The sequence below is a fragment of the Entelurus aequoreus genome, linkage group LG07, assembly GCF_033978785.1.
Source record: "Entelurus aequoreus isolate RoL-2023_Sb linkage group LG07, RoL_Eaeq_v1.1, whole genome shotgun sequence".
Lineage (NCBI taxonomy): Eukaryota > Metazoa > Chordata > Actinopteri > Syngnathiformes > Syngnathidae > Entelurus > Entelurus aequoreus.
The window spans coordinates 2,831,854-2,859,353 of NC_084737.1; the positions used below are offsets into that span (position 1 = coordinate 2,831,854).

Genomic DNA, 27,500 nt, shown 5'->3' on the forward strand with positions numbered 1-27,500 from the left:
TTCTTCTAGATTTTCCAGAACAAAAATTTAAAAAAAATTCAAAAGACTTTGAAATAAGATTTAAATTTGATTCTACAGATTTTCTAGATTTTCCAGAATAATTTTTTTGAATTTTAATCATAATAAATTTGAAGAAATATTTCACAAATATTCTTCGTCGAAAAAACAGAAGCTAAAATGAAGAATTTAATTAAAATGTATTTATTATCCTTTACAATAAAAACAATAAATTTACTTGAACATTGATTTAAATTGTCAGTAAAGAAGAGGAAGGAATTTAAAAGGTAAAAAGGTATATGTGTTTAAAAATCCTAAAATCATTTTTAAGGTTGTATTTTTTCTCTAAAATTGTCTTTCTGAAAGTTATAAGAAGCAAAGTAAAAAAATGTATGAATTTAAACAAGTGAAGACCAAGTCTTTAAAATATTTTCTTGGATTTTCAAATTCTATTTGAGTTTTGTCTCTCTTAGAATTAAAAATGTCGGGCAAAGCGAGACCAGCTTGCTAGTAAATAAATACAATTTAAAAAATAGAGGCAGCTCACTGGTAAGTGCTGCTATTTGAGCTATTTTTAGAACAGGCCAGCGGGCTACTCATCTGGTCCTTACGGGCACCGCGTTGGTGACCCCTGGTTTAGATCCATGAAGGAAAGAAGAAAGTGAATGAATGTTTATAACTGAATACATTTACATATGTATACAAATGTGTTTTATTTTTGTAATTTATTTTTTCATGAATGAAGTAACGTTTATGACAACCTTTTTCCAAAACACAATATAGAATGTGAGATATAACAGGATAATGCATAAGTTTATCTTCTTTTTTTTCCCAAAACGCTTACAAAAAAGTGGTACCCCAAAAATTTACTGTAGCACCCCATTTTTACGATTTGATGGGGGCCCCATTTTGAAAAATCCTAGCGCTGATCAACAGATTGTATTATTCTGCAGTGCAATAACAGGACTGACATGAAGGCTAAAAGGCAAGATCATCTCCAAGACGCTTTCTAACTGTCTCATCAGAATGCGTGGTTTTGTGGGCGCTCTTACTCAGGTGCCGAAAGCTACTGCGTCTCCATATTGTAGTTTTTAGCGCTTCCATATGGAGTATACTGTCGGATATAAGTTAGAACTATACGCTACTTTGTATTAAAATGTATAAAATATGTCAAAGATGTCAAATGTATAAAATGTGCATGTACGAGCCAGTCTGCCCCACAACAAGAGGATAGAGAAAAAAATGGACTACAACTTTGGACAACAACTAAAAAAAAACGGCAGACTTGTGCAAAGCTCTCTGGGTAAACCTATCCACCATATCTGCTGATGTAATCCAGGGAAAATACTGTAAGTCACTAAAGCAGGGGTCACCAACGCGGTGCCCGCGGGCACCAGGTCGCCCGTAAGGACCAGATGAGTAGCCCGCTGGCCTGTTCTAAAAATAGCTCAAATAGCAGCACTTACCAGTGAGCTGCCTCTATTTTTTAAATTTTATTTATTTACTAGCAAGCTGGTCTCGCTTTGCTCGACATTTTTAATTCTAAGAGAGACAAAACTCAAATAGAATTTGAAAATCCAAGAAAATATTTTAAAGACTTGGTCTTCACTTGTTTAAATAAATTCATTAATTTTTTTACTTTGCTTCTTATAACTTTCAGAAAGACAATTTTGGAGAAAAAATACAATCTTAAAATTGATTTTAGGATTTTTAAACACATATACCTTTTTACCTTTTAAATTCCTTCTTCTTCTTTCCTGACAATTTAAATCAATGTTCAAGTAAATTTATTTTTTTTATTGTAAAGAATAATAAATACATTTTAATTTAATTCTTCATTTTAGCTTCTGTTTTTTCGACGAAGAATATTTGTGAAATATTTCTTCAAACTTATTATGATTAAAATTCAATCTAGAAAATCTGTAGAATCAAATTTAAATCTTATTTCAAAGTCTTTTGAATTTCTTTTAAAAAAAAATTCTGGAAAATATATAAGAAATAATGATTTGTCTTTGTTAGAAATATAGCTTGGTCCAATTTGTTATATATTCTAACAAAGTGCAGATTGGATTTTAACCTATTTAAAACATGTCATCAAAATTCTAAAATTAATCTTAATCAGGAAAAATTACTAATGATGTTCCATAAATTCTTTTTTTAATTTTTTCAAAAAGATTCGAATTAGCTCGTTTTTCTATTCTTTTTTTCGGTTGAATTTTGAATTTTAAAGAGTCGAAATTGAAGATAAACTATGTTTCAAAATTTAATTGTCTTTTTTTTTGGTGTTTTCTCCTCTTTTAAACCGTTCAATTAAGTGATTCCACAGTATTCTGGACATCTGTGTTGGTGAATCTTTTGCAATTTGTTTAATGAACAATGGAGGCTGCAAAGAAGAACGTTGTAGGTGGGATCGATCTTAGCGGCTAAGTACAATACTTACAGCAACACAACAAGGACTACTTACTACGCCTAGCCGATGCTTGCCGCCAAACCCACGGATGAAGTCCTTCGTCGCGCCGTTGATCGCTGGAACGCAGGTGAGCACGGCTGTTGATGGGAAGATGAGGGCTGGCTGGCGTAGGTGGAGCGCTAATGTTTTTATCATAGTTCTGTGAGGTCCGGTTGCTAAGTTGCTAAATTAGCCTTAGCGTCGTTAGCAACAGCATTGTTAAGCCTTATCAGGCTGAGAATTTTTAACCGTGTAGTTACATGTCCATGGTTTAATAGTATTGTTGATCTTCTGTCTATCCTTCCAGTCAGGGGTTTATTTATTTTGTTTCTATCTTCATTTGAGAACGATGCTATCACGTTAGCTCCGTAGCTAAGTGTGTCGCCGATGTATTGTCGTGGAGATAAAAGTCACTTTAAATGTCCATTTCGCGTGCTCGACTCTCATTTTCAAGAGGATATAGTATCCGAGGTGGTTTAAAATACAAATCTGTGATCTACAATAGAAAAAGGAGAGAGTGTGGAATCCAATGAGCCAGCTTGTACCTAAGTTACGGTCAGAGCGAAAAAAGATACGTCCATCACTGCCTCTCAAGTCCTTCACTGTAACGTTCCTCATCTACGAATCTTTCATCCTCGCTCAAATTAATGGGGTAATCGTCACTTTCTCGGTCCGAATCTCTCTCGCTCCATTGTAAACAACGGGGAATTGTGAGGAATACTAGCTCCTGTGACGTCACGCTACTTCCGCTACAGGCAAGGCTTTTTTTTTTATCAGCGAGCAAAAGTTGCGAACTTTATCGTCGATTTTCTCTACTAAATCCTTTCAGCAAAAATATGGCAATATCGCGAAATGATCAAGTATGACACATAGAATGGATCTGCTATTCCCGTTTAAATTTTAAAAAATCATTTCAGTAGGCCTTTAATATGTCGATTATTACTTCGATTAATCGATTGATAATCGGATAAAAGAGACAAACTACATTTCTACCCTTTACAGTATTTTATTGGGAAAAAAACAGCATACTGGCACCATACTTATTTTGATTATTGTTTCTCAGCTGTTTGTACATGTTGCAGTTTATAAATAAAGGCTTATATATATATTTTTTTTTAAATAAAATAAAATTTAAAATTAAAAAAATTGCCTCTGCGCATGCGCATAGCATAGATCCAACGAATCGATGACTAAATTAATCGGCAATTATTTTTATAATCGATTTTAATCGATTAGTTGTTGCAGCCCTAGAGTTAACTAATGTGATTAATCACAACACATAATCGCATGAATCACGTATACATGTGGCTTAATCAAGACATTTATTTTGACACCACATGTTCCTTTCCCTTAACCGCAGATGGTAAAGAATAGCTTTGCAAAAAGGAATATGAGACGTGAAACTCTGGTCAAGCAGCTAAATTGTAAATAGAAAAAAAAACATTCACCTAATTTGCAGCAATGAGATCAAAATGATCCCAAACATCGGAATTCTTTGTTTTCTTAGTTCCATCTACGATGGCGACAAATACCCATATTAACCGCGACATACCGCTTCTCCGAAATCTTTCAGTACGAGCGGTCAATCGTGAGCCCGAAGAAGAAGTGATACACAGTTTGGCGCTTCACAGTTAAATGACACAGCAGTTGTATCGCTCACAAAATAGCCGGCTGTTGAGGAAGCGACCACTGATGCCGGAGTTTGGAGCTTTGTCATCGTAATTGAATGATAACTTAACAGCTTCTATTTACTACAGTGTTGAAATAATAATTAATGCATCCTTGTGTTTGCTTTCTTTTATTTCCAAGCAGTTATTGGTACATTGATATGCTACATTATTATTCTTTGACTTGAAATATTGGGCTAGATTGTCCAATGATGTATTGTATCAATTAATGTAAAGATATGTGTATTTAATTCAAGGGTCAGAGCCTTTTAGGTTTTATGTTATCAGGTATTTTTGTAAGAAGCACAACTGATAAATTGTAATAGTTAGGGATGTCCGATAATGGCTTTTTGCGATATCCGATATTCCGATATTGTCCAACTCTTTAATTACCGATACCGATATCAACCGATATCAACCGATATATGCAGTCGTGGAATTAACACATTATTATGCCTAATTTGGACAACCAGGTATGGTGAAGATAAGGTACTTTTTAAAAAAAATAGTAAAATAAGATAAATAAATTAAAAACATTTTCTTGAATAAAAAAGAAAGTACAACAATATAAAAACAGTTACATAGAAACTAGTAATGAATGAAAATGAGTAAAATGAAGTGTTAAAGGTTAGTACTATTAGTGGAGCAGCAGCACGCACAATCATGTGTGCTTACGGACTGTATCCCTTGCAGACTGTATTGATATATATTGATATATAACAGGGGTCACCAACCTTTTTGGAACCAAGAGCTACTTCTTGGGTAGTGATTAATGCGAAGGGCTACCAGTTTGATACACACTTAAATAAATTGCCAAAAATAGCCAATTTGCTCAATTTACCTTTAACTCTATGTTATTATTAATAATTAATGATATTTACACTTAATTGAACGGTTTAAAAGAGGAGAAAACACGAAAAAAATGACAATTAAATTTTGAAACATAGTTTATCTTCAATTTCGACTCTTTAAAATTCAAAATTCAACCGAAAAAAAGAAGAGAAAAACGAGCCAATTCGAATCTTTTTGAAAAAATTTAAAAAAGAATTTATGGAACATTATTAGTAATTTTTCCTGATTAAGATTAATTTTAGAATTTTGATGACATGTTTTAAATAGGTTAAAATCCAATCTGCACTTTGTTAGAATATATAACAAATTGGACCAAGCTATATTTCTAACAAAGACAAATCATTATTTCTTATATATTTTCCAGAACAAAAATTTTAAAAGAAATTCAAAAGACTTTGAAATAAAATTTAAATTTGATTCTACAGATTTTCTAGATTGAATTTTAATCATAATAAGTTTGAAGAAATATTTCACAAATATTCTTCGTCGAAAAAACAGAAGCTAAAATGAAGAATTAAATTAAAATGTATTTATTATTCTTTACAATAAAAAAAATAAATATACTTGAACATTGATTTAAATTGTCAGGAAAGAAGAGGAAGGAATTTAAAAGGTAAAAAGGTATATGTGTTTAAAAATCCTAAAATCAATTGTAAGGTTGTATTTTTTCTCCAAAATTGTCTTTCTGAAAGTTATAAGAAGCAAAGTAAAAAGATTAATGAATTTATTTAAACAAGTGAAGACCAAGACTTTAAAATATTTTCTTGGATTTTCAAATTCTATTTGAGTTTTGTCTCTCTTAGAATTAAAAATGTCGAGCAAAGCGAGACCAGCTTGCTAGTAAATAAATAAAATTAAAAAAATAGAGGCAGCTCACTGGTAAGTGCTGCTATTTGAGCTATTTTTAGAACAGGCCAGCGGGCTACTCATCTGGTCCTTATGGGCTACCTGGTGCCCGCGGGCACCGCGTTGGTGACCCCTGATATATAATGTAGGAAGCAGAATATTAATAACAGAAAGAAACAACCCTTTTGTGTGAATGAGTGTAAATGGGGGAGGGAGGTTGTTTGGGTTGGTGCACTAATTGTAAGTGTATCTTGTGTTTTTTATGTGGATTTAATTTAAAAAAAACAAAAAAAAAACGATACCGATAATAAAAAAAACGATACCGATAATTTACGATATTACATTTTAACGCATATATCGGCCGATAATATCGGCAGGCCGATATTATCGGACATCTCTAGTAATAGTGGATGATTGGGATATGTAGTATTCTGGGGTGTTAAAAAGCCACAAAACGTGTCACAAAACAGTATATTTTGTGAATCGTTCTATCTCCGCTCGTTGCGTTTTTATAATTGTGTGTTCAGTATTGACCCATCTAGGGATGTAAAGCTATGAACATTTCGTATCAAGGTTATTATTGGCAAAATGATCACGCGGTGTTGTAAAATGTGCTCAGAAAGTACTCGTACACACACTGAAAACAATATAATTTATTCGCAAAAGAAACTTGAAATATTGTTGTGGCATTTTAAGAGACACATTTTTATTTGAATGTTTGAATACGTTTGACTTTTTTCATTTGAATTTGTAGAATTATTGATAAAGATGGATAACATTTAATTGATCAAGACAAATTACCGGTAAGTGTTCACTTGGCTCCATTTATGGTTTATAGGACATCACACAAGTTCACTTCCTGTTATAGACACCTCAGTCAAGGTTAATAAAGTTGTTAAAAAAAAACGGTGTTGTATTCCTTTGAGTATAGAGAGAGCACAGCTTGTAGGTTTATATTGTGGTATGTTCTTTCTTTCTTTATTTAAACGGGAATAGCAGATCCATTCTATGTGTCATACTTGATCATTTCGCGATATTGCCATATTTTTGCTGAAAGGATTTAGTAGAGAACATCGACGATAAAGTTCGCAACTTTTGCTCGCTTATAAAAAAAGCCTTGCCTGTACCGTAAGTAGCGTGACGTCACATTTTCCCATTGTTTACACCAGCAGCGAGAGCGATTCGGACCGAGAAAGCGACGATTACCCCATTAATTTGAGCCAGGATGAAAGATTTGTGGATGAGGAACGTGAGAGTGAAGGACTAGAGTGCAGTGCAGGATGTATCTTTCTTCGCTCTGACCGTAACTTAGGTACAAGCTGGCTCATTGGATTCCACACTTTCTCCTTTTTCTATTGCGGATCACGGATTTGTATTTTAAACCACCTCGGATACTATATCCTCTTGAAAATGAGAGTCGAGAAGGCGAAATGGACATTCACAGTGACTTTTATCTCCACGACAATACATCGGTGATGCACTTTAGCTACGGAGCTAACGTGATAGCATCGTGCTTAAATGCAGATAGAAACAAAATAAATAAACCCCTGACTGGAAGGATAGACAGAAGATCAACAATACTATTAAACCATGGACATGTAACTACACGGTTAATGCTTTCCAGCCTGGTGAAGCTTAACAATGCTGTTGCTAACGACGCCATTGAAGCTAATTTAGCTACGGGACCTCACAGAGCTATGCTAAAAACATTAGCTATCCACCTACGCCAGCCAGCCCTCATCTGCTCGTAAACAGCCGTGCTCACCTACGTTCCAGCGATCGACGGAGCGACGAAGGACTTCACCCGATCATCGATGCGGTCGGCGGCTAGCGTCGGATAGCGCGTCTGCTATCCAAGTCAAAGTCCTCCTGGTTGTGTTGCTGCAGCCAGCCGCTAATACACCGATCCCACCTACAACTTTCTTCTTTGCAGTCTTCATTGTTCATTAAACAAATTGCAAAAGATTCACCAACACAGATGTCCAGAATACTGTGGAATTATGCGATGAAAACAGAGCTGTTTGTATTGGATTCAATGTGTCCGAATACTTCCGTTTAGCTAGTGACGTCACGCGCATACGTCATCATACATAGACGTTTTCAACCGGAAGTTTCGCAGGAAATTTAAAATGTCACTTTATAAGTTAACCCGGCCGTATTGGCATGTGTTGCAATGTTAAGATTTCATCATTGATATATAAACTATCAGACTGCGTGGTCGCTAGTAGTGGCTTTCAGTAGGCCTTTTGATATGTCTTGTAGTCAAGTTAGAATTTAGACAAGCCGGTCTTGTGAGTTTATCAAAGTGTGATTGTGGTCTTTCAATGAATAAAATCAGAAACGACAATATTAACCTTCAGGAGTTTTACTGTGGTTATCATTAATATTGTTTACAATTACATCCCCAGAAAGCATCCAGGTTTGTTGTCACGCGGTGTCAGAGTGTCTTTGATAGCTTATTCCACTATGTTACAATGAGTTGGAAAACGAAGGGGGGGGAACACATTTCAGACCTACACCTAAAGCGTCAACTTATTTTAGGACCGACTATACCGAAATATGTGTCCATGATGAGCAATTCACACTTGAGGTGAGACGTCTAACTACTGACCCTGTTCTCTCCCTTACCAAGGCAAATACCACACAGGCCCTTTGACCACCAAATGCCTCAGCTTGTATTATCCCTTGTTGATTCTTAGCCACGGTGACCGATTACCCAGGATGTGCTCAACTACTGTAGACAGACAGCATGACTGCCAGACTGACCAGCACTGCCAAAAAAGAGCAAGGCCCAGAGCCCTGGGACACAGATATGATGTGGACAGTCCAGTACAACTGGACAACCGTAGTTTTGACATTCATTTGAACCTCATTTGTTTAGGTTAATGTGCAACTGGAGTACTATTAAAATGACAGATTAGGAGTCTGTATATCTTGTCTCCAGAAAATAAACAGTGAAATGACCAATAAGCTGGCATGGCTGGCAATTATCTACTGCTCAGGTGATGCTATTTTTGCTGAACGTTGGTCATTTTGCTTGGAGTCTGTAAACAACTTTGTTTGAAGTAGCTTTTGAATGATTGCACTCTGGACTGCAACCACAGAAGCAGCGTTACATAACCCCCGTGATGCGGCCCATGTCGAAAAACAAGAACACCAACAGTTTGGCTACATAGTGCGCTGTAAAAAAAAAAAAAAAAGGCCCCTGAAAGAATCCAGCCACTTAGCTTATTTGTTTTAGCATCTCTTTTAACCTGCCCTCATTAATTAGGCTTCGGGTGCCCGTCCAAATTTGCCCCGATGCCAGCGGCGCACTCAGGCCACTCCTTGTGGCGAGGACATTCAATTGTGCGGCGTGAAAAAAGCCCGACGGTGAATAGGCAGAGTTTGGTCAGAGTTTGGCACGCAACGTCAAAGCTGCTATTCCAGGCCGTCCGGCTTAAGCCAACCGGACTCCTGCCAAGACCGAGCACCACAAGCGGCATTGTTTGGCCGTTACTTTACAACCAAATCGTCACAGAAACATTTTGAGCAGACCCACAGCACTTGGCCAGAGAACAGTTTACAGTTTGTAAAGTGACTAATTACAATGTGGTGGCCTGAACAGGGAGAGCTTCATGGGAGTTCCACTTTGAATGCCACAAAAAAAAAAAACCCAGAAAGAACTAACATTAAGCTCCATTGGCCTGGACTCGCTTGACTAAATCTGTCGAGTTGTAGTTTAGCAATGAAATAAACTTCAAAAAAATGTTTGGCGTGAGAAATGAACTGATTGACAACAGTGTTAGAAAACCACGTTCCGTTAATCAAATCAATACATAGCCCCGGCATTTTGATGGCAGGTACCTTCCTCAAGAAGTAGGAACCTTCTGAGGTCCCTTTTTCACCACGGGAACGTTTATTATTAACCTGGGATATTTATTTTTTGATATGATAAGCTATTACTGAAAAAATAGTTCCTATTTGGGATAGGACTTTGCAGAGTTCCCATAGTTCTACTACTACCCACAGTCATTAACCTGATTGCAAGACATTTTAAACTTAAAGTAGCAATGATAGTCACACACACACTAGGTGTGGCAAAATTATTCTCTGCATTTGACCCATCACCCTTGATCACCGCCTGGGAGGTGATTTAACCCCTAATTCCGGCAGCACGGTGGAAGAGGGGTTAGTGCATCTGCCTCACAATACGAAAGTCCTGAGTAGTCCCGAGTTCAATCCCGGGCTCGGGATCTTTCTGTGTGGAGTTTGAACAGCTCAATTTCAAAAAGAAAGGTTAAACAAAAGTAGCAAAGAAAGTCAAAATAAAGTATGACTACGGATGATGCTCGAAACCGGTTTTCCCGGTGGTTCGATAAGAAAAGAACAGAGTCCTCGGACTTGAATCCCTTTTTGAGAATTTTTGATTGATTGATTGAGACTTTTATTAGTAGGTTGCACAGTGAAGTACATATTCCGTACAATTGACCACTAAATGGTAACACCCGAATAAGTTTTTCAACTTGTTTAAGTCGGGGTCCACTTAAATTGATTCATGATACAGATATATACTATCATACATACTATCATCATAATACAGTCATAACACAAGATAATCACATTGAATTATTTACATTATTTACAATCAGGGGTGTGGAGGGGCGGGGGGGGGGGGGTATGGACATCAAGTAGTGGACATAGAGAGAGAGAGAGAGAGAGAGATCAGAAGGCATAAGAAAAGAGAAAAAGTATCTGCATTTGATTGTTTACATTTGATTATTAGCAATCCGGGGAGGGTGTTAGTTTAGGGTTGTAGCTGCCTGGAGGTGAACTTTTATTGCGGTTTTGAAGGAGGATAGAGATGCCCTTTCTTTTATACCTGTTGGGAGCGCATTCCACATTGATGTGGCATAGAAAGAGAATGAGTTAAGACCTTTGTTAGTTCGGAATCTGGGTTTAACGTGGTTAGTGGAGCTCCCCCTGGTGTTGTGGTTAGAACCGGTACCGGTTATCGAGACCACTATAGTAAAGAAAAAGAGTTGGTTCTTTATTCGAATCCCGTCCCGACAAGGAATGCCCGGTGAGACATCACAAGAAATGACGTCACGTAGCTCAGTCATTTGTCACGGTGGGGTGCAGCGTGCTGCTGTTAGTTCCCCGGGACGCAAAACTGACGGCTCCAGACGAAAGCGCGCAGGTAGGAGATGATTTATTTCTCATAAATCGTACACATTACAACAGACAGGAACCAAACCAAAGGAAAGCGTGCCGTTCGCCACGAGAAGCTAAATCAAAAACGTGCTTAGCACAGGAATACTAGAAGCTAAGGTAACTTAGCACAGGAATCATGCGCTGGAAAACCAGAATGCCAACGGTTGTAACACGGGTTAACGAATGTAGCGCACATTTGTAGTTATTTCCCCACATTTCTGCACAATAACTCAGATATGGTAATACTATAGTAGCGAGCAGTAGAGAATCTGAAGTGATTTGTTAAACCAAATATTGTGTGTTTTTTTCCATATACAACAACATATCTGGACTCAGTAAGAGCATCGATAAGGAATCGGTTCGATAAGAGGATTGGATAAAAGGCTCAAACTCGATCATTTCTTATCAAACATCATCCCTATGTTAATCTAATCATTATTTTCAGGGTCCACGTACACAGTAACATTATAATACCAATTATGATCGAATCAAATATATGTTGCTGATGTCAGGTGATATTCGCTCATTCAATACAAAAATGCTTAAAATACTTAAAAAGTACATGATTCTTTGACTCTTTTGGAAAACCTGTTGGAGAGACCCCTGTTCTGAACTGCAAGATCTACACCAAAATATCTAAAATCTTCAGCAAACTTGACTACCGTTCACCAGGGTTGCAAAATTCCGGGAATATTCAAAGTCGGAAACTTTCCATGGGAATTAACGGGAAATAAATGGGAATAAACATTGAATGCAACATGCTAGATCTTGCAGCATGACTATTAGCTAAAACAACCTGATTTCATTCAAATTCAGTTGAACAACCAGTTCAGGGACTCTCGCCCAAAGTCAGCTAGAACAGGCTCCAGCTTTGGAGATAGTGCACAGGGTTTCCCACACATTCATTTACTTGTGGCGGCCCGCCACGAAAGAATTACGTCCTGTCCAGCTTCTCAGGCAAATCATATAGTTGATGTAGATGCCCATATCGGCTGTTCACATTTACTTGACAAAAGAGAAGTGTAGGATATACCGCCACAGGTATCTTGGCAGTTTATGGGAAACACTGTGCATTTGAAAGGTTGCTTAATTAACATATCTGATTCAATGTGTTGTGTTGTACTTTGTATGATAGGCATCAATGTTTAAAAATGGTCTTGAACTTTATAGAACATATCTGTCTAAACACTGAAAAGCTGTTGCAACAGTTAGAATATTATAGCAAATACACTATATTGCCAAAAGTATTTGGCCACCTGCCTTGACTCACATATGAACTTGAAGTGCCATCCCAGTCCTAACCCATAGGGTTCAATATGACCTTTTGCAGCTATTACAGCTTCAACTCTTCTGGGAAGGCTGTCCACAAGGTTGTGGAGTGTCTTTATAGCAATTTTCCACCATTCTTCCAAAAGCGCATTGGTGAGGTCACACATTTTATTATGTTGGAGAAGGCCTGGCTCTCAGTCTCCGTTCTAATTCATCCCAATGGTGTTCTATCGGGTTCAGGTCAGGACTCTGTGCAGGCCAGTCAAGCGTAAGCTCAGGGGGGACAGAGCCTTCTCTGTTGCGGGCCCCAAACTCTGGAATGATCTTCCACTTCATGTGAGACAGGCCCCTTCTTTGGCTATTTTTAAGACCCTTCTTAAAACCCATTTTTATTCACTGGCTTTTAACCCAGCATGAGACTTTAAACTGTTTTTAACTTTTAACTTTTTTAACTGCTTTTTATCTAACAAAATTGTTCTTAGGGTAATTTTGTATTTGCTTTTTTAATGTGTATTTTACTTCTGTTTTAAATTTTATTGTTTAGTCTGTCCTTTGCCTTTATTTCTTTGTGGTGTACAGCCCTTTGTTTTTCAACTGTGGTTGTTTTTAAAGGGCTTTATAAATAAAGTTGGTATGGTATGGTATGGTATCCACACCAGACTCTGGCATCCATGTCTTTATGGACCTTGCTCATGTTGGAAGAGGAAGGGGCCCCGCTCCAAACTGTTTCCACAAGGTTGGGAGCATGGAATTGTCCAAAATGTTTTGGTATCATAAGTTCCTTTCACTGGAACTAAGGAGCCAAGCCCAACTCCTGAAAAACAACCCCACACCATAATTCCTCCTCCACCAAATTTCACACTCTGCACAATGGAGTCCGAAATGTAGCGTTCTCCTGGCAACCTCCAAACCCAGACTTGTACATCATCACTATGCGCTTCAGCATCCGCTGACCCCTCTGTCAGTTCACGTGGCCTACCACTTGGTGGCTGAGTTGCTGTTGTTCCCAAACTCTTCACTTTTCTTATAATAAAGTTGACTTTGGAATATTTAGGAAATGTCAGGACTGGATTTGTTGCACAGGTGGCATCCGATGATTCCCCATTCTTTCACAAATGTTTGTAGAAACAGTCTCCATGCCGAAGTGCTTGATCAGATTAGGACACCTGATTCTCATCATTTGGATGGGTGGCCAAATACTTCTGGCAATGTAGTGTTAGGTATATACTTAAATCCACACAATGGACTTGAACTTCATTTGACTTAAAACTATTTCATGAAACTGTAAGACCTAAGGAAGAACACACACATGTCCAGCTACATGTCAGGTCACGTTGACATCTTAGAGCAGGGGTCACCAACCTTTTTGAAAGCAAGAGCTACTTCTTGGGTAGTGATTAATGCGAAGGGCTACCAGTTTGATACACACTTAAATAAATTGCCAGAAATAGCCAATTTGCTCAATTTACCTTTAACTCTATGTTATTATTAATAATTAATTATATTTACACTTAATTGAACGGTTTAAAAGAGGAGAAAACAAGAAAAAAATGACAATTCAATTTTGAAACATAGTCTATCTTCAATTTCGACTCTTTAAAATTCAAAATTCAACCGAAAAAAAGAAGAGAAAAACGAGCTAATTCTAATCTTTTTGAAAAAATTAAAAATAATAATTTATGGAACATCATTAGTAATTTTTCCTGATTAAGATTAATTTTAAAATTTGGATGACATGTTTTAAATAGGTTAAAATCCAATCTGCACTTTGTTAGAATATGTAACAAATTGGACCAAGCTATATTTCTAACAAAGACAAATCATTATTTCTTCTAGATTTTCCAGAACAAAAATTTTAAAAGAAATTCAAAAGACTTTGAAATAAGATTTCAATTTGATTCTACAGATTTTCTATATTTGCCAGAATATTTTTTTTGAATTTTAATCATAATAAGTTTGAAGAAATATTTCACAAATATTCTTCGTCGAAAAAACAGAAGCTAAAATGAAGAATTAAATTAAAATGTATTTACTCTTCTTTACAATAAAAAAAATTAATTTACTTGAACATTGATTTAAATTGTCAGGAAAGAAGAGGAAGGAATTTAAAAGGCAAAAAGGTATATGTGTTTAAAAATCCTAAAATCATTTTTAAGGTTGTATTTTTTCTCTAAAATTGTCTTTCTGAAAGTTATAAAAAGCAAAGTTAAAAAATTAATGAATTTATTTAAACAAGTGAAGACCAAGTCTTTAAAATATTTTCTTGGATTTTCAAATTCTATTTGAGTTTTGTTTCTCTTAGAATTAAAAATGTCGAGCAAAGCGAGACCAGCTTGCTAGTAAATAAATACAATTTAAAAAATAGAGGCAGCTCACTGGTAAGTGCTGCTATTTGAGCTATTTTTAGAACAGGCCAGCGGGCTACTCATCTGGTCCTTACGGGCTACCTGGTGCCCGCGGGCACCACGTTGGTGACCCCTGGTTTAGGGCTTCAGGCCTCATTCCTAACTCTTGTTATGGAGACTTTTAAGCTTGTTTGGTAATCACCTGAACAAGACTGAAAGAATGATGACTCTAAAGGTAGTTAAGTGAAGTGAAGTGAATTATATTTATATAGCGCTTTTTCTCTAGTGACTCAAAGCGCTTTACATAGTGAAACCCAATATCTAAGTTACAAACTCCGTTTCCATATGAGTTGGGAAATGGTGTTAGATGTAAATATAAACGGAATACAATGATTTGCAAATCCTTTTCAAGCCATATTCAGTTGAATATGCTACAAAGACAACATATTTCATGTTCAAACTCATAAACATTTTTTTGTTGCAAATAATCATTAACTTTATAATTTGATGGCAGCAACACGTGACAAAGAAGTTGGGAAAGGTGGCAATAAATACTGATAAAGTTGAGGAATGCTCATCCAACACTTATTTGGAACATCCCACAGGTGTGCAGGCTAATTGGGAACAGGTGGGTGCCATGATTGGGTATAAAAGTAGATTCCATGAAATGCTCAGTCATTCACAAACAAGGATGGGGCGAGGGTCACCACTTTGTCAACAAATGCCTGAGCAAATTGTTGAACAGTTTAAGAACAACCTTTCTCAAGCAGCTATTGCAAGGAATTTAGGGATTTCACCATCTACGCTCCGTAATATCATCAAAGGGTTCAGAGAATGTGGAGAAATCACTGCACGTAAGCAGCTAAGCCCGTGACCTTCCATCCCTCAGGCTGTACTGCATCAACAAGCCACATCGGTGTGTAAAGGATATCACCACATGGGCTCAGGAACACTTCAGAAACCCACGGTCAGTAACTACAGTTGGTGGCTACATCTGTAAGTGCAAGTTAAAACTCTCCTACGCAAGGCGAAAACCGTTTATCAACAACACCCAGAAACGCCGTCGGCTTCGCTGGGCCTGAGCTCATCTAAGATGGACTGATACAAAGTGGAAAAGTGTTCTGTGGTCTGACAAGTCCACATTTCATATTGTTTTTGGAAACTGTGGACGTCGTGTCCTCCGGACCAAAGAGGAAAAGAACCATTCGGATTGTTCTAGGCGCAAAGTGTAAAAGGCAGCATGTGTGATGGTATGGGGGTGTATTAGTGGCCAAGACATGGGTAACTTACACATCTGTGAAGGCACCATTAATGCCGAAAGGTACATACAGCTTTTGGAGCAACATATGTTGTTACCATGGACGCCCCTGCTTATTTCAGCAAGACAATGCCAAGCCACGTGTTACATCAACGTGGCTTCATAGTAAAAGAGTGCGGGTACTAGACTGGCCTGCCTGTAGTCCAGACATTGAAAATATGAAGGGTAAAATATGAGAAGGGAGACTGTTGAACAACTTAAGCTGTACATCAAGCAAGAATGGGAAAGAATTCCACTTCAAAAATGTGTCTCCTCACTTCCCAAACCTTTACTGAGTGTTGTTCAAAGGAAAGGCCATGTAACACAGTGGTGAACATGCCCTTTCCTAACTACTTTGGCACGTGTTGCAGCCATGAAATTCTAAGTTAATTATTATTTGCAAAAAAAAAATAAAGTTTATGAGTTTGAACATGAAATATGTTGTCTTTGTAGTGCATTCAACTGAATATGGCTTGAAAAGGATTTACAAATCCTTGTATTCTGTTTATATTTACATCTAACACCATTTCCCAACTCATATGGAAACGGGGTTTGTACATGTAAAGCAGTGTGGTGGGTAAAGTGTCTTGCCCGAGGACACAACGGCAGTGACTAGGATGGCGGAAGCGGGGATCGAACCTGGAACCCTCAAGTTGCTGGCACGGCCGCTCTACCAACCGAGCTATACCGCCCCGATGTAAATGTCACCCCATGTTTAAGCGGTCTTCCCGTAGCCAAAGAAAGAACGGTCTCAATGTTCAAGTCTCAAAAAGAAGAAACTGGCCTCATATTTAATGTTTATCATTTATAATTATATTAGCGACACACCCACTTGCGAAAATCTCACTCATCGGTGGATGGAACAACGCGGGCTCTTTATTAATTCCAGTTTTTTAGGACTGGCCCCCACCTTTGTAAACAGTTTTAGACACATGGACTCATTGACCCATTGGACTTGTCTGCCCTTTTGCTATAAAGAAAGTGAAGACTTCTTCGTCTCTGCTCACTTTTGCATCTAACACAACCAAAAAAAGTCAATAACTATGTGCGCATGGACACATTTCATTGGGTTGAAAGTAGAGATGCCGATATATGCGTTAAAATGTAATATCGGAAATTATCGGTATCGTTTTTTTTATTATCAGTATCGTTTTTTTTTGTTGTTTTTTTAATTAAATCCACATAAAAAACACAAGATACACTTACAATTAGTGCACCAACCCAAAAAACCTCCCTCCCCCATTTACACTCATTCACACAAAAGGGTTGTTTCTTTCTGTTATTAATATTCTGCTTCCTACATTATATATCAATATATATCAATACAGTCTGCAAGGGATACAGTCCGTAAGCACACGCTGCTGGTCCACTAATAGTACTAACCTTTAACAGTTAATTTTACTCATTTTCATTCATTACTAGTTTCTATGTAACTGTTTTTATATTGTTGTACTTTCTTTTTTATTCAAGAAAATGTTTTTAATTTATTTATCTTATTTTACAAATTTTTTTAAAAAGTACCTTATCTTCACCATACCTGGTTGTCCAAATTAGGCATAATAATGTGTTAATTCCACGACTGCATATATCGGTTGATATCGGTATCGGTTGATATCGGTATCTGTAATTAAAGAGTTGGACAATATCGGAATATCGGATATCGGCAAAAAGCCATTATCGGACATCCCTAGTTGAAAGCCTAACCGGAATAAAAATGCTTCATGTAAACACGCAATTCGGAATATCCTGACCTGATCACACACGTTCGGATCAGCATTTAATTCGGAAGGAGACGGGCGGTTTATGCCGATAGTCATCAGATTGGAGCGCATGAAAACACTTCTTCCGAAATTTGGTTGAAATGATCCTTACTGGGCATGTCTTTAACGTCAGCTATAGTTTAGTGGTGGACTACCGTATTTTTCGGAGTATAAGTCGCACCGGCCGAAAATGCATAATAAAGAAGGAAAAAAACATATATAAGTCGCACTGGAGTATAAGTCGCAGTTTTTGGGGTAAATGTATTTGATAAAAGCCAACTGCAAGAATAGACATTTGAAAGGCAATTTAAAATGTCTAAAGAATAGTGAACAACAGGCTGAATAAGTGTACGTTATATGAGGCATAAATAACCAACTGCTATGTTAACGTAACATATTATGGTAAGAGTCATTCAAATAACTATAACATATAGAACATGCTATACCAGACCTGGGCATTCTGCGGCCCTTTGTGCGTCCCTGTCCGGCCCGCGTGAGGCCAATTATAAATTACAAAATAAATTTAAAAAAGTACCTATGTCGAGTGTGCAATACAACGGTGCTGCTTTTGTTTTGAAAATCGTTATTTGTATTACTACCGTGTGGACGTATGCGCGTGCGTGATTGTGAGTGAATGTGAACAGCTGCAATCCCAAAATAAAGTTGAAAAAACATCTATGTCGTGCGCGCAATACAACTGTGCTGCTTTTATTTTGAAAAGTATTATTCATGGGCGTGTGTCCGTGTGTAACCTGCGAGTGAAGGTGCACACGCAGCGACAAGTGATGCGCGGTTTACACCCGAGACGCTAAAAAGAGAAAGGTTGATGAGGAATGGCGTGTTTTCAACAAGACATGAACTGCCAAGCAACGTTCCCTCTAAGGTGCGCGCCTGCGCAATTGCGCACTGCTCAAGCGTCCGCTGCGCGCAGCAAATATATGCCGCGCACCAAATCAAATCCCATCTGAATTCTAAACAAAATAAACATATTTATTCTATGTAATTTTGCAATGCAACTTTGAGTGACAGTGACAACAAGCGGCCCTAACGGTGTTCGTCAACACCGTTCAATTATTGTAACGTCTATCGAGATGCTTCGAGGACAGGAATTATATCCATCACTTTAATGAGCAAAACTGTTTATATTCGGCCATAACCACACCAAAAACATGAGTAAAACAATTCTACCTGGAAAAACTAGTCATTTTCTGCCGTACAAACCAGGCCAAAACCAACTTGTCATCTGTCACCAACACGCATACCACTAAACCACTGGTGCGTTTATGGCCACACAAAAAGTCGGACAACTCAAACACCACACAAAGTTACACTATGACTCCTCAGTCATACGTGTGCTTATTTTACTGTCATTTATTATTAATGTTAATTTATTTATATTAGTCATGGAATGCTGTTACACACACTATGTTGAAGTATTACTATTATTATTAATTATTATTATTATTATTATTATTTATCTTACAGTATATATCAAAAATAATATTCAGCAAAATTTAATTGAAATATTGTCGATGTGGCCCTCCAGCAGTGCTCGGGTTGCTCATGCGGCCCCCGGTAAAAATTAATTGCCCACCCCTGGTCTGGAGTGTCATGTTGTCTTAACGAGCCGTTTTATTCACGACATTACAGCTATTCCAAGCGCTAACTACTACATGTACACAAATTGTCGAAACAGGAAGACGTACCACAACATGGAGGGCACAGAACAGCTCAATTTAAAAAAGAAAGGTTAAACAAAAGTAGCAAACAAAAGGGAAAATTGATAAACAACGTATAAGTCGCACTCCCGGCCAAACTATGAAAAAAACTGCGACTTATAGTCGGTAAATACGGTAAATTTAATAATCTCAGAATGAAGCGATCGTCTTGCTGCGGTCTGCCCACATTCAACATGTACAGAAGCAGCGTTATAATCTGTTGAGTTTGTTGCTCTAAAACCGAGACTACCAAAACAAAAGTATGGTCTGGAGTGTCATGTTGTCTTAACGAGCCGTTTTATTCACGACATTACAGCTATTCCAAGCGCTAACTACTACATGTCAGTGTTTCCCGCACATTCATTTATTTGTGGCGGCCCGCCCTGAAAGAATTACGTCCGCCACAAATTTTTAAAAAATTATTTATTTTTAAAAAAAAATGTTTGTCCTGTCCAGCTTCTCAGGCAAATCATATAGTAGATGTAGATGCCCATATGGGCTGTTCACATTTACTTTACAAAATAGAAGTGTAGGATACTTCTCTTGTTGCCTTATTTGTATTTGACCACTATTGTTTTCTGTTTATTTGTTACTGACTGTGGCAGGACACCTCTGCCTCTGTTTCACTTTATGTTGCTGGTAAATAATATGGTTGTAGTAGTAGGCTAAAGTTAAATTATTTAGTACGCACTAATTAAAGGGGCAGAGCTTTAAGAGACATTTTAGCTTTTATATTTTATAAGATATATTTTTTGTAAGAACCACAATTAATAAATATATTTCAGTGAATAACTTATTGTTCAAATCGGTATATAAATATGTACATAAAGTGTTGTAATTATATTGTAAAATGGATAGATGGATGGACGTTTAAAACAAAACTGTTATTATTAATTAGTAAGTATACATTTTTTTAGCCTTTTTAGAGAAAAGTAGTAAATTATGCAAATTACTTGATGATGTCATGTTGACCACGCCCCCACCGCCACAGGTAATTGGCGGTTTATGGGAAACACTGCATGTACACAAATTGTCCAAACAGGAAGACGTATCACAACATGGAGGGCACAGAACAGCTCAATTTAAAAAAAGAAAGGTTAAACAAAAGTAGCAAACAAAAGGGAAAATTGATAAACAACGTGATGCCATGTTTGTTTACAGCGGCGGTCACTGCTTCTTTGTCTTCTACTTCCATTTACGGTATGTGCTGCGCAAGTCAAAATAAAGTGTTACGATTTAAGGTGTGATGTATGACGATGCACGTCATAATCTAATCGTTTTTTTCACGGTCCACCTACACAGTAACATTCTAATACGAATTATGATCAGATTCAGTACATTTTGCTGATGTCAAGTGATATTCGCTCAATCAATACAAAAATGCTACAATATTTAAGAAGTACATGATTCTTTGACCCTTTGGAAAACTACTCAGAAACGGATAGTTGGAGAGACCCCTGTTCTGAACTGCAAGATCTACACCAAAATATCTAAAATCTTCAGCAAACTTGACTACCGTTCACCAGGGTTGCAAAATTCCGGGAATATTCAAAGTTGGAAACTTTCCATGGGAATTAACGGTAATATATGGGAAATGAATGGGAATAAACATTGAATGCAACATGCTAGATCTTGCAGCATGATTATTAGCTAAAACAACCTGACTACATGCAAATTCAGTAGAATTTCAACCCTGCACTGTGCATTCCTCCATCACATGCACAGATAATTCCCAGCATGCAACACACTACAGCAGGGCTATTGAGGCCACACTAGTATTTGAGCCCAAGGACTTCATCCAGTCAGGTAAGTGTTGATGATATGCCAATATCTCTAGCTAGCTAGGTTTATGTACCACCACAATCCCATAATAAACCGAAAATATTTGTCCGTTAGCCGTGATGCTAATTTTGTCTATGTTAAATGCCATTCATTTATGCTAACAACGTTAGCGATCCGAATTGACCTTTTTTGTGATGTGTAAAGTTCAACTAAATCAAAAGGTGTAGTTTCTGTTCTGCTAGCCATTCTGTTGTCATACAAGAATGTAGCTTATACATTGACTGTTCATTTATTCATCTAGCCTATTTCTATTCATTTGTCCATCAGTCCAATATTTTTAAAGACTACTCCAATTGTTTAGCCGACTATTTATATCTGTGTGTGGCATTGCATTAGTCTTTTACAAGCTTCTCATCTTATTCTACACCAGGGGTCACCAACGTGGTGCCCGCGGGCACCAGGTAGCCCGTAAGGACCAGTTGAGTAGCCTGCTGGCCTGTTCTAAAAATAGCTCAAATAGCAGCACTTACCAGTGAGCTGCCTCTATTTTTTTAAATTTTATTTATTTACTAGCAAGCTGGTCTCGCTTTGCTCGACATTTTTAATTCTAAGAGAGACAAAACTCAAATAGAATTTGAAAATCCAAGAAAATATTTTAAAGACTTGGTCTTCACTTGTTTAAATAAATTAATAAATGTTTTACTTTGCTTCTTATAACTTTCAGAAAGACAATTTTAGAGAAAAAATACAACCTTAAAAATGATTTTAGGATTTTTAAACACATATACCTTTTTACCTTTTAAATTCCTTCCTCTTCTTTCCTGACAATTTAAATCAATGTTCAAGTAAATTTATTTTTTATTGTAAAGAATAATAAATACATTTTAATTTAAATCTTCATTTTAGCTTCTGTTTTTTCGACGAAGAATATTTGTGAAATATTTCTTCAAATTTATTATGATTAAAATTCAAAAAAATTATTCTGGCAAATCTAGAAAATCTGTAGAATCCAATTTAAATCTTATTTCAAAGTCTTTTGAATTTCTTTGAAAAATTTTGGTTCTGGAAAATCTAGAAGAAATAATGATTTGTCTTTGTTAGAAATATAGCTTGGTCCAATTTGTTATATATTCTAACAAAGTGCAGATTGGATTTTAACCTATTTAAAACATGTCATCAAAATTCTAAAATTAATCTTAATCAGGAAAAATTACTAATGATGTTCCATAAATTATTTTTTTTATTTTTTCAAAAAGATTCGAATTAGCTAGTTTTTCTCTTCTTTTTTTCAGTTGAATTTTGAATTTTAAAGAGTCGAAATTGAAGATAAACTATGTTTCAAAATGTAATTGTCATTTTTTTCGTGTTTTCTCCTCTTTTAAACCGTTCAATTAAGTGTAAATATCATTAATTATTAATAATAACATAGAGTTAAAGGTAAATTGAGCAAATTGGCTATTTCTGGCAATTTATTGAAGTGTGTATCAAACTGGTAGCCCTTCGCATTAATCACTACCCAAGAAGTAGCTCTTGCTTTCAAAAAGGTTGCTGACCCCTGTTCTACACAATAAGATGGACGGTAACCAACTTTGAATCATCAAAAAAATGGTTGAAATTTCCAAACTTCCCGAGCTTAACTTCCCTTGGTAAATTTTGGGAAAGTTTCCGGAAATTCACCGGAAACTTCCCACCCCTTTGCAACCCTACCTTTACCATGAATTGATGAACGTGGACCGCGACTTAAACAAGTTGAAAAACTTATCGGGGCGTTACCATTTAGTGGTCAATTGTACGGAATATGTACTGTACTGTGGCAATCTACTAATAAAAGTTTCAATCAATCAAACTGTTCACTCCACAAGTTAAAGAAGCTAAAACAGGACGGGTGAAAAGAAATCCCGATGCTGCAGTATCGGGATTTCTTCGGAGCAGAACGCTAACAGAAGGCCTTTCTCAAGAGACTGACTTCAATCACATCATATACTGTACTGTAGGTCCCACTGTTGCTAAGCGTGTTAGCTATACAGCGTGTGGAAAAAAAGAAAAAAAAAGACAAGAGGGCCTTTGTTGGCGATCTGGTCCGAGCACACTTTACTGTGGTTCCTTTATGTCACTTGTTGCCAGTTATAAACTCATTACGTACGGCTAAACTCCGTTATATAAGTCTCCTCTTTCAGTCAGCCATATGTTAAAGTCTTTCTAATGCATAGCTACTATTGTCTCTCTCCCTGGAGCTAATCACATCCATTTACACGCTGCCTTTCATTCTATTGATTACTCTGAAAGTCTTAAACCAGGGGTGTCCAAACTTTTTCCACTGAGGGCCGCACACAGACAAATTAAAGCACATGGGGCCATTTTGATATTTTTCATTTTCAAACCATAACAAAATATACGCATTTTTTATTTATTTTACCTTTAGGGGTCCCGGGGACCATAAAGGGTCTCAGTCATTAAAATGTTAAAAATAAGTCAGATTATATATTTTTTTTAATTATTTAACGCTTACAGTAAATCTCTATATCAACTTCAAGTTGATATATAACAGGGGTCACCAACCTTTTTGAAAGCAAGAGCTACTTCTTGGGTAGTGATTAATGCAAAGGGCTACCAGTTTGATACACACTTCAATAAATTGCCAGAAATAGCCAATTTGCTCAATTTACCTTTAACTCTATGTTATTATTAATAATTAATGATATTTACACTTAATTGAACGGTTTAAAAGAGGAGAAAACACGAAAAAAATGACAGTTAAATTTTGAAACATAGTTTACCTTCAATTCCGACTCTTTAAAATTCAAAATTCAACCGAAAAAAAGAAGAGAAAAACTAGCTAATTCGAATCTTTTTGAAAAAATTAAAAAAATAATTTATGGAACATCATTAGTAATTTTTCCTGATTAAGACTAATTTTAGAATTTTGATGACATGTTTTAAATAGGTTAAAATCCAATCTGCACTTTGTTAGAATATATAACAAATTGGACCAAGCTATATTTCTAACAAAGACAAATCATTATTTCTTCTAGATTTTCCAGAACAAAATTTTTTCAAAGAAATTCAAAAGACTTTGAATTAAGATTTAAATTTGATTCTACAGATTTTCTAGATTGAATTTTAATCATAATAAGTTTGAAGAAATATTTCACAAATATTCTTCATCGAAAAAACAGAAGCTAAAATGAAGAATTAAATTAAAATGTATTTATTATTCTTTACAATAAAAAATAAATTTACTTGAACATTGATTTAAATTGTCAGGAAAGAAGAGGAAGGAATTTAAAAGGTAAAAAGGTATATGTGTTTAAAAATCCTAAAATCATTTTTAGGGTTGTATTTTTTTCTCCAAAATTGTCTTTCTGAAAGTTATAAGAAGCAAAGTAAAAAAATTAATGAATTTATTTAAACAAGTGAAGACCAAGTCTTTAAAATATTTTCTTGGATTTTCAAATTCTATTTGAGTTTTGTCTCTCTTAGAATTAAAAATGTCAGGCAAAGCGAGACCAGCTTGCTAGTAAATAAATACAATTAAAAAAATAGAGGCAGCTCACTGGTAAGTGCTGCTATTTGAGCTATTTTTAGAACAGGCCAGCGGGCTACTCATCTGGTCCTTACGGGCTACCTGGTGCCCACGGTCACCGCGTTGGTGACCCCTGATATAAAGTAATACAAATTAAAATAAATGTTTTATGGCTTCTCTGTCAAAAACAACTTTGTTTTTTTTATAGTAAAACTGAAATATGCAGTATTTAGTCATTAGAGCCCCAAAAGATCAATAATGCAGGACACCATTGATTTGAATTCTTTCATATTTTTGAGTAATCACAGTGAAAAGATAAATAAAAAATCACTAAATATATTTGGGATCCAAAAGGTGCCCCACTCATGAAGTGATACATTTTTATTAGGTTTTTCTTTGACTTTCAACACTTAAGTTAGGAGATCAACTTCAGATATATCTGTCCATTTTATGCTGGAACTATTATTTTGTTTGTTTTATGCGCTTTTGTCAAAGAAAACTTTGATGTTTTTACATGGCTACCACACAATATATGCAATATTTACCACATAAAACCTTTTAAAGTGAAATATTTGAAGGAATTGGAGCCCTGAAAATAATTCATTATAACATGGATTTTTTTGTCATTATTTTTTTTTTTTTGAGCAATGGCAAAAAAAAAGAAAAATGAAGACAAAATTTAAAAAAAACAGCCTGCATGGCAGCTTTTGTGTCGACATTGCAACTTTTTCTCGTTAGATTTCACCTCATTACACTTTTTTTAATGTTCTTTTTTATTTTTACAATAGTATTTCCAGAATGTGTGGCGGGCGGGTAAACAATTAGCTGCGGGCCGCGAATGCCCCCCGGGGCCGCACTTTGGACACCCCTGGCTTAAACTATCCGATGAAATAGCGCACAGTTTTCTGCTGGCTAAACCCTCCCAGCCACACCAACCCACTGCCCATTAAATAGCGCTCGTTTGTACAGTCAACATGAACACTTCATGTGGATTCTTTTCTTTTGGAAACCAAGGACGTGTCATCGTGCCTGTCAACAAGTCGCAGAGGCGTACTCACACTCTTTCATCATGCCGATGTCAATGCAGCGCTTGAGGCGACACGCCTGGCAGTGACGCCGGTTGTCTTTGGTGATGGTGCAGCTTCCGTTGAACGGGCAGGTGAAGGAGGCTTTACGCTTCATACTACGCCTGCGGGGGTCAAACATAGGATCGGTTACACTCTTTAACAGTCATGTATTACCTGCGGTTGCGGTTCAATTACATCGGAGGGAAAAGAGCTTGAGAAGCACACTAAATAACTCTTTTAAAACCTGTTTAAGGGTTGATTCTATTGGGGTTTTTTACCTTCCCTATACCGTATACACAATAAAGTCAGGCTATACCAGGGGTCGGCAACCCAAAATGTTGAAAGAGCCATATTGGACCAAAAATACAAAAACAAATCTGTCTGGAGCCGCAAAAAATAAAAAGCCATATTACATGTGTCATGAGATATAAATGTAATTAAGAGGACTTAAAGGAAACTAAATGAGCTCAAATATAGCTACAAATGAGGCATATGCAATATGTACATATAGCTAGCCTAAATAGCATGTTAGCATCGATTAGCTTGCAGTCACGCAGTGACCAAATATGTCTGATTAGCACTCCACACAAGTCAATAACATCAACAAAACTCACCTTTGTGCACTCATGCCCAACGTTAAAAGTGTGGTGGACAAAATGAGATAGAAAAAGTGGCATAAAACACGTCCTAGAAAGTCGGAGAAAGCTATACATGGAAACAAACTATACGGCGAGTTCAAGGACCGCCAAAATTAGTAGGACAAAACGGCGCTCGCCAAATACTCGAATCAGTGAAGCATGTTTAATATAAACAGTGTGCTTTATAACAATTAGCGAGGTTTATGTCATGTTTGTCCTCCCACAGAAAACATTCTGAAACAAAAAAAATGATTTTTTTTCCCCTCATCTTTTTCCATTCTTCATACATTTTTGAAAAATCTCCAGAGAGCCACTAGGGCGGCGCTAAAGAGCCGCATGCGGCTCTAGAGCCGCCGACCCCCGGGCTATACAAACATGCATCCTCGCCCTGTGATGAAATTGCAATTAATCACAATATATAATCAGACACTGGGCTGTAAAGAAAATGGTGGAGGAGGAGTTATAACAAGTATTGACGCTGATGAATGTTGATGAAGGGAGCAGAAAAACACATACGCACCTTTCTATAAAACAGGTAACAGCCAAGTAAGTGTTGGCTCATTACAATCAACCACAGGGTTTCCCACACATTCATTTATTTGTGGCGGCCCGCCACGTGAGAATTACGTCCGCCACAAATAAATTTAAAAAAAATAAATTAAAAATAAAAAAAATAAAAACATTTTTTTTTTTTTTTTTTTTTTGGTCCTCTCCAGCTTCTTAGGCAAATCATATAGTTGATGTAGATGCCCGTATCGGCTGTTCACATTTACTCTACAAAAGAGAAGTGTAGGATACTTCTCTTGTTGCCTTATATGTATTTGACTTTATTAAATGTATTTATATTAGAAACACAACATGTGTATATAACAAAGGGTGCAAAGTGTGCAGGCAGTAGGAAACACATGGTTAAGTGTAGGGAGTAAAACTGATGGCAGTCTAAAGTTCAAGATTTTTGGAGCTCGTTGTTCAGTGGATCAGATGTTTGATGAAGCTCTGTGTCTATCTACCACCACTACTGTTTTCTGTTTGTTTGTTACTGACTGTGGCAGGACACCTCTGCCTCTGTTTCACTTTATGTTGCTGGTAAATAATAT

The 27,500-nt window shown here is 36.6% G+C and overlaps 1 protein-coding gene across 5 annotated transcripts in view; it reads right to left on the bottom strand.

Moving 5' to 3' along the window:
- The window catches only part of LOC133653269 (vitamin D3 receptor A), a 181,781-nt gene that overhangs the window by 36,816 nt on the left and 117,465 nt on the right, over positions 1 to 27,500 (bottom strand). For 4 of the 5 annotated variants that reach the window (XM_062052367.1, XM_062052366.1, XM_062052364.1 and 1 more), the window contains one exon: positions 25,757 to 25,887. In XM_062052367.1, coding sequence (XP_061908351.1) covers positions 25,757 to 25,887 — 131 coding nt within the window. Of the gene's footprint in view, positions 1 to 25,756; positions 25,888 to 26,379; positions 26,581 to 27,500 lie in introns of those variants that run through there. The other variant, XM_062052368.1, reaches the window with a different exon arrangement.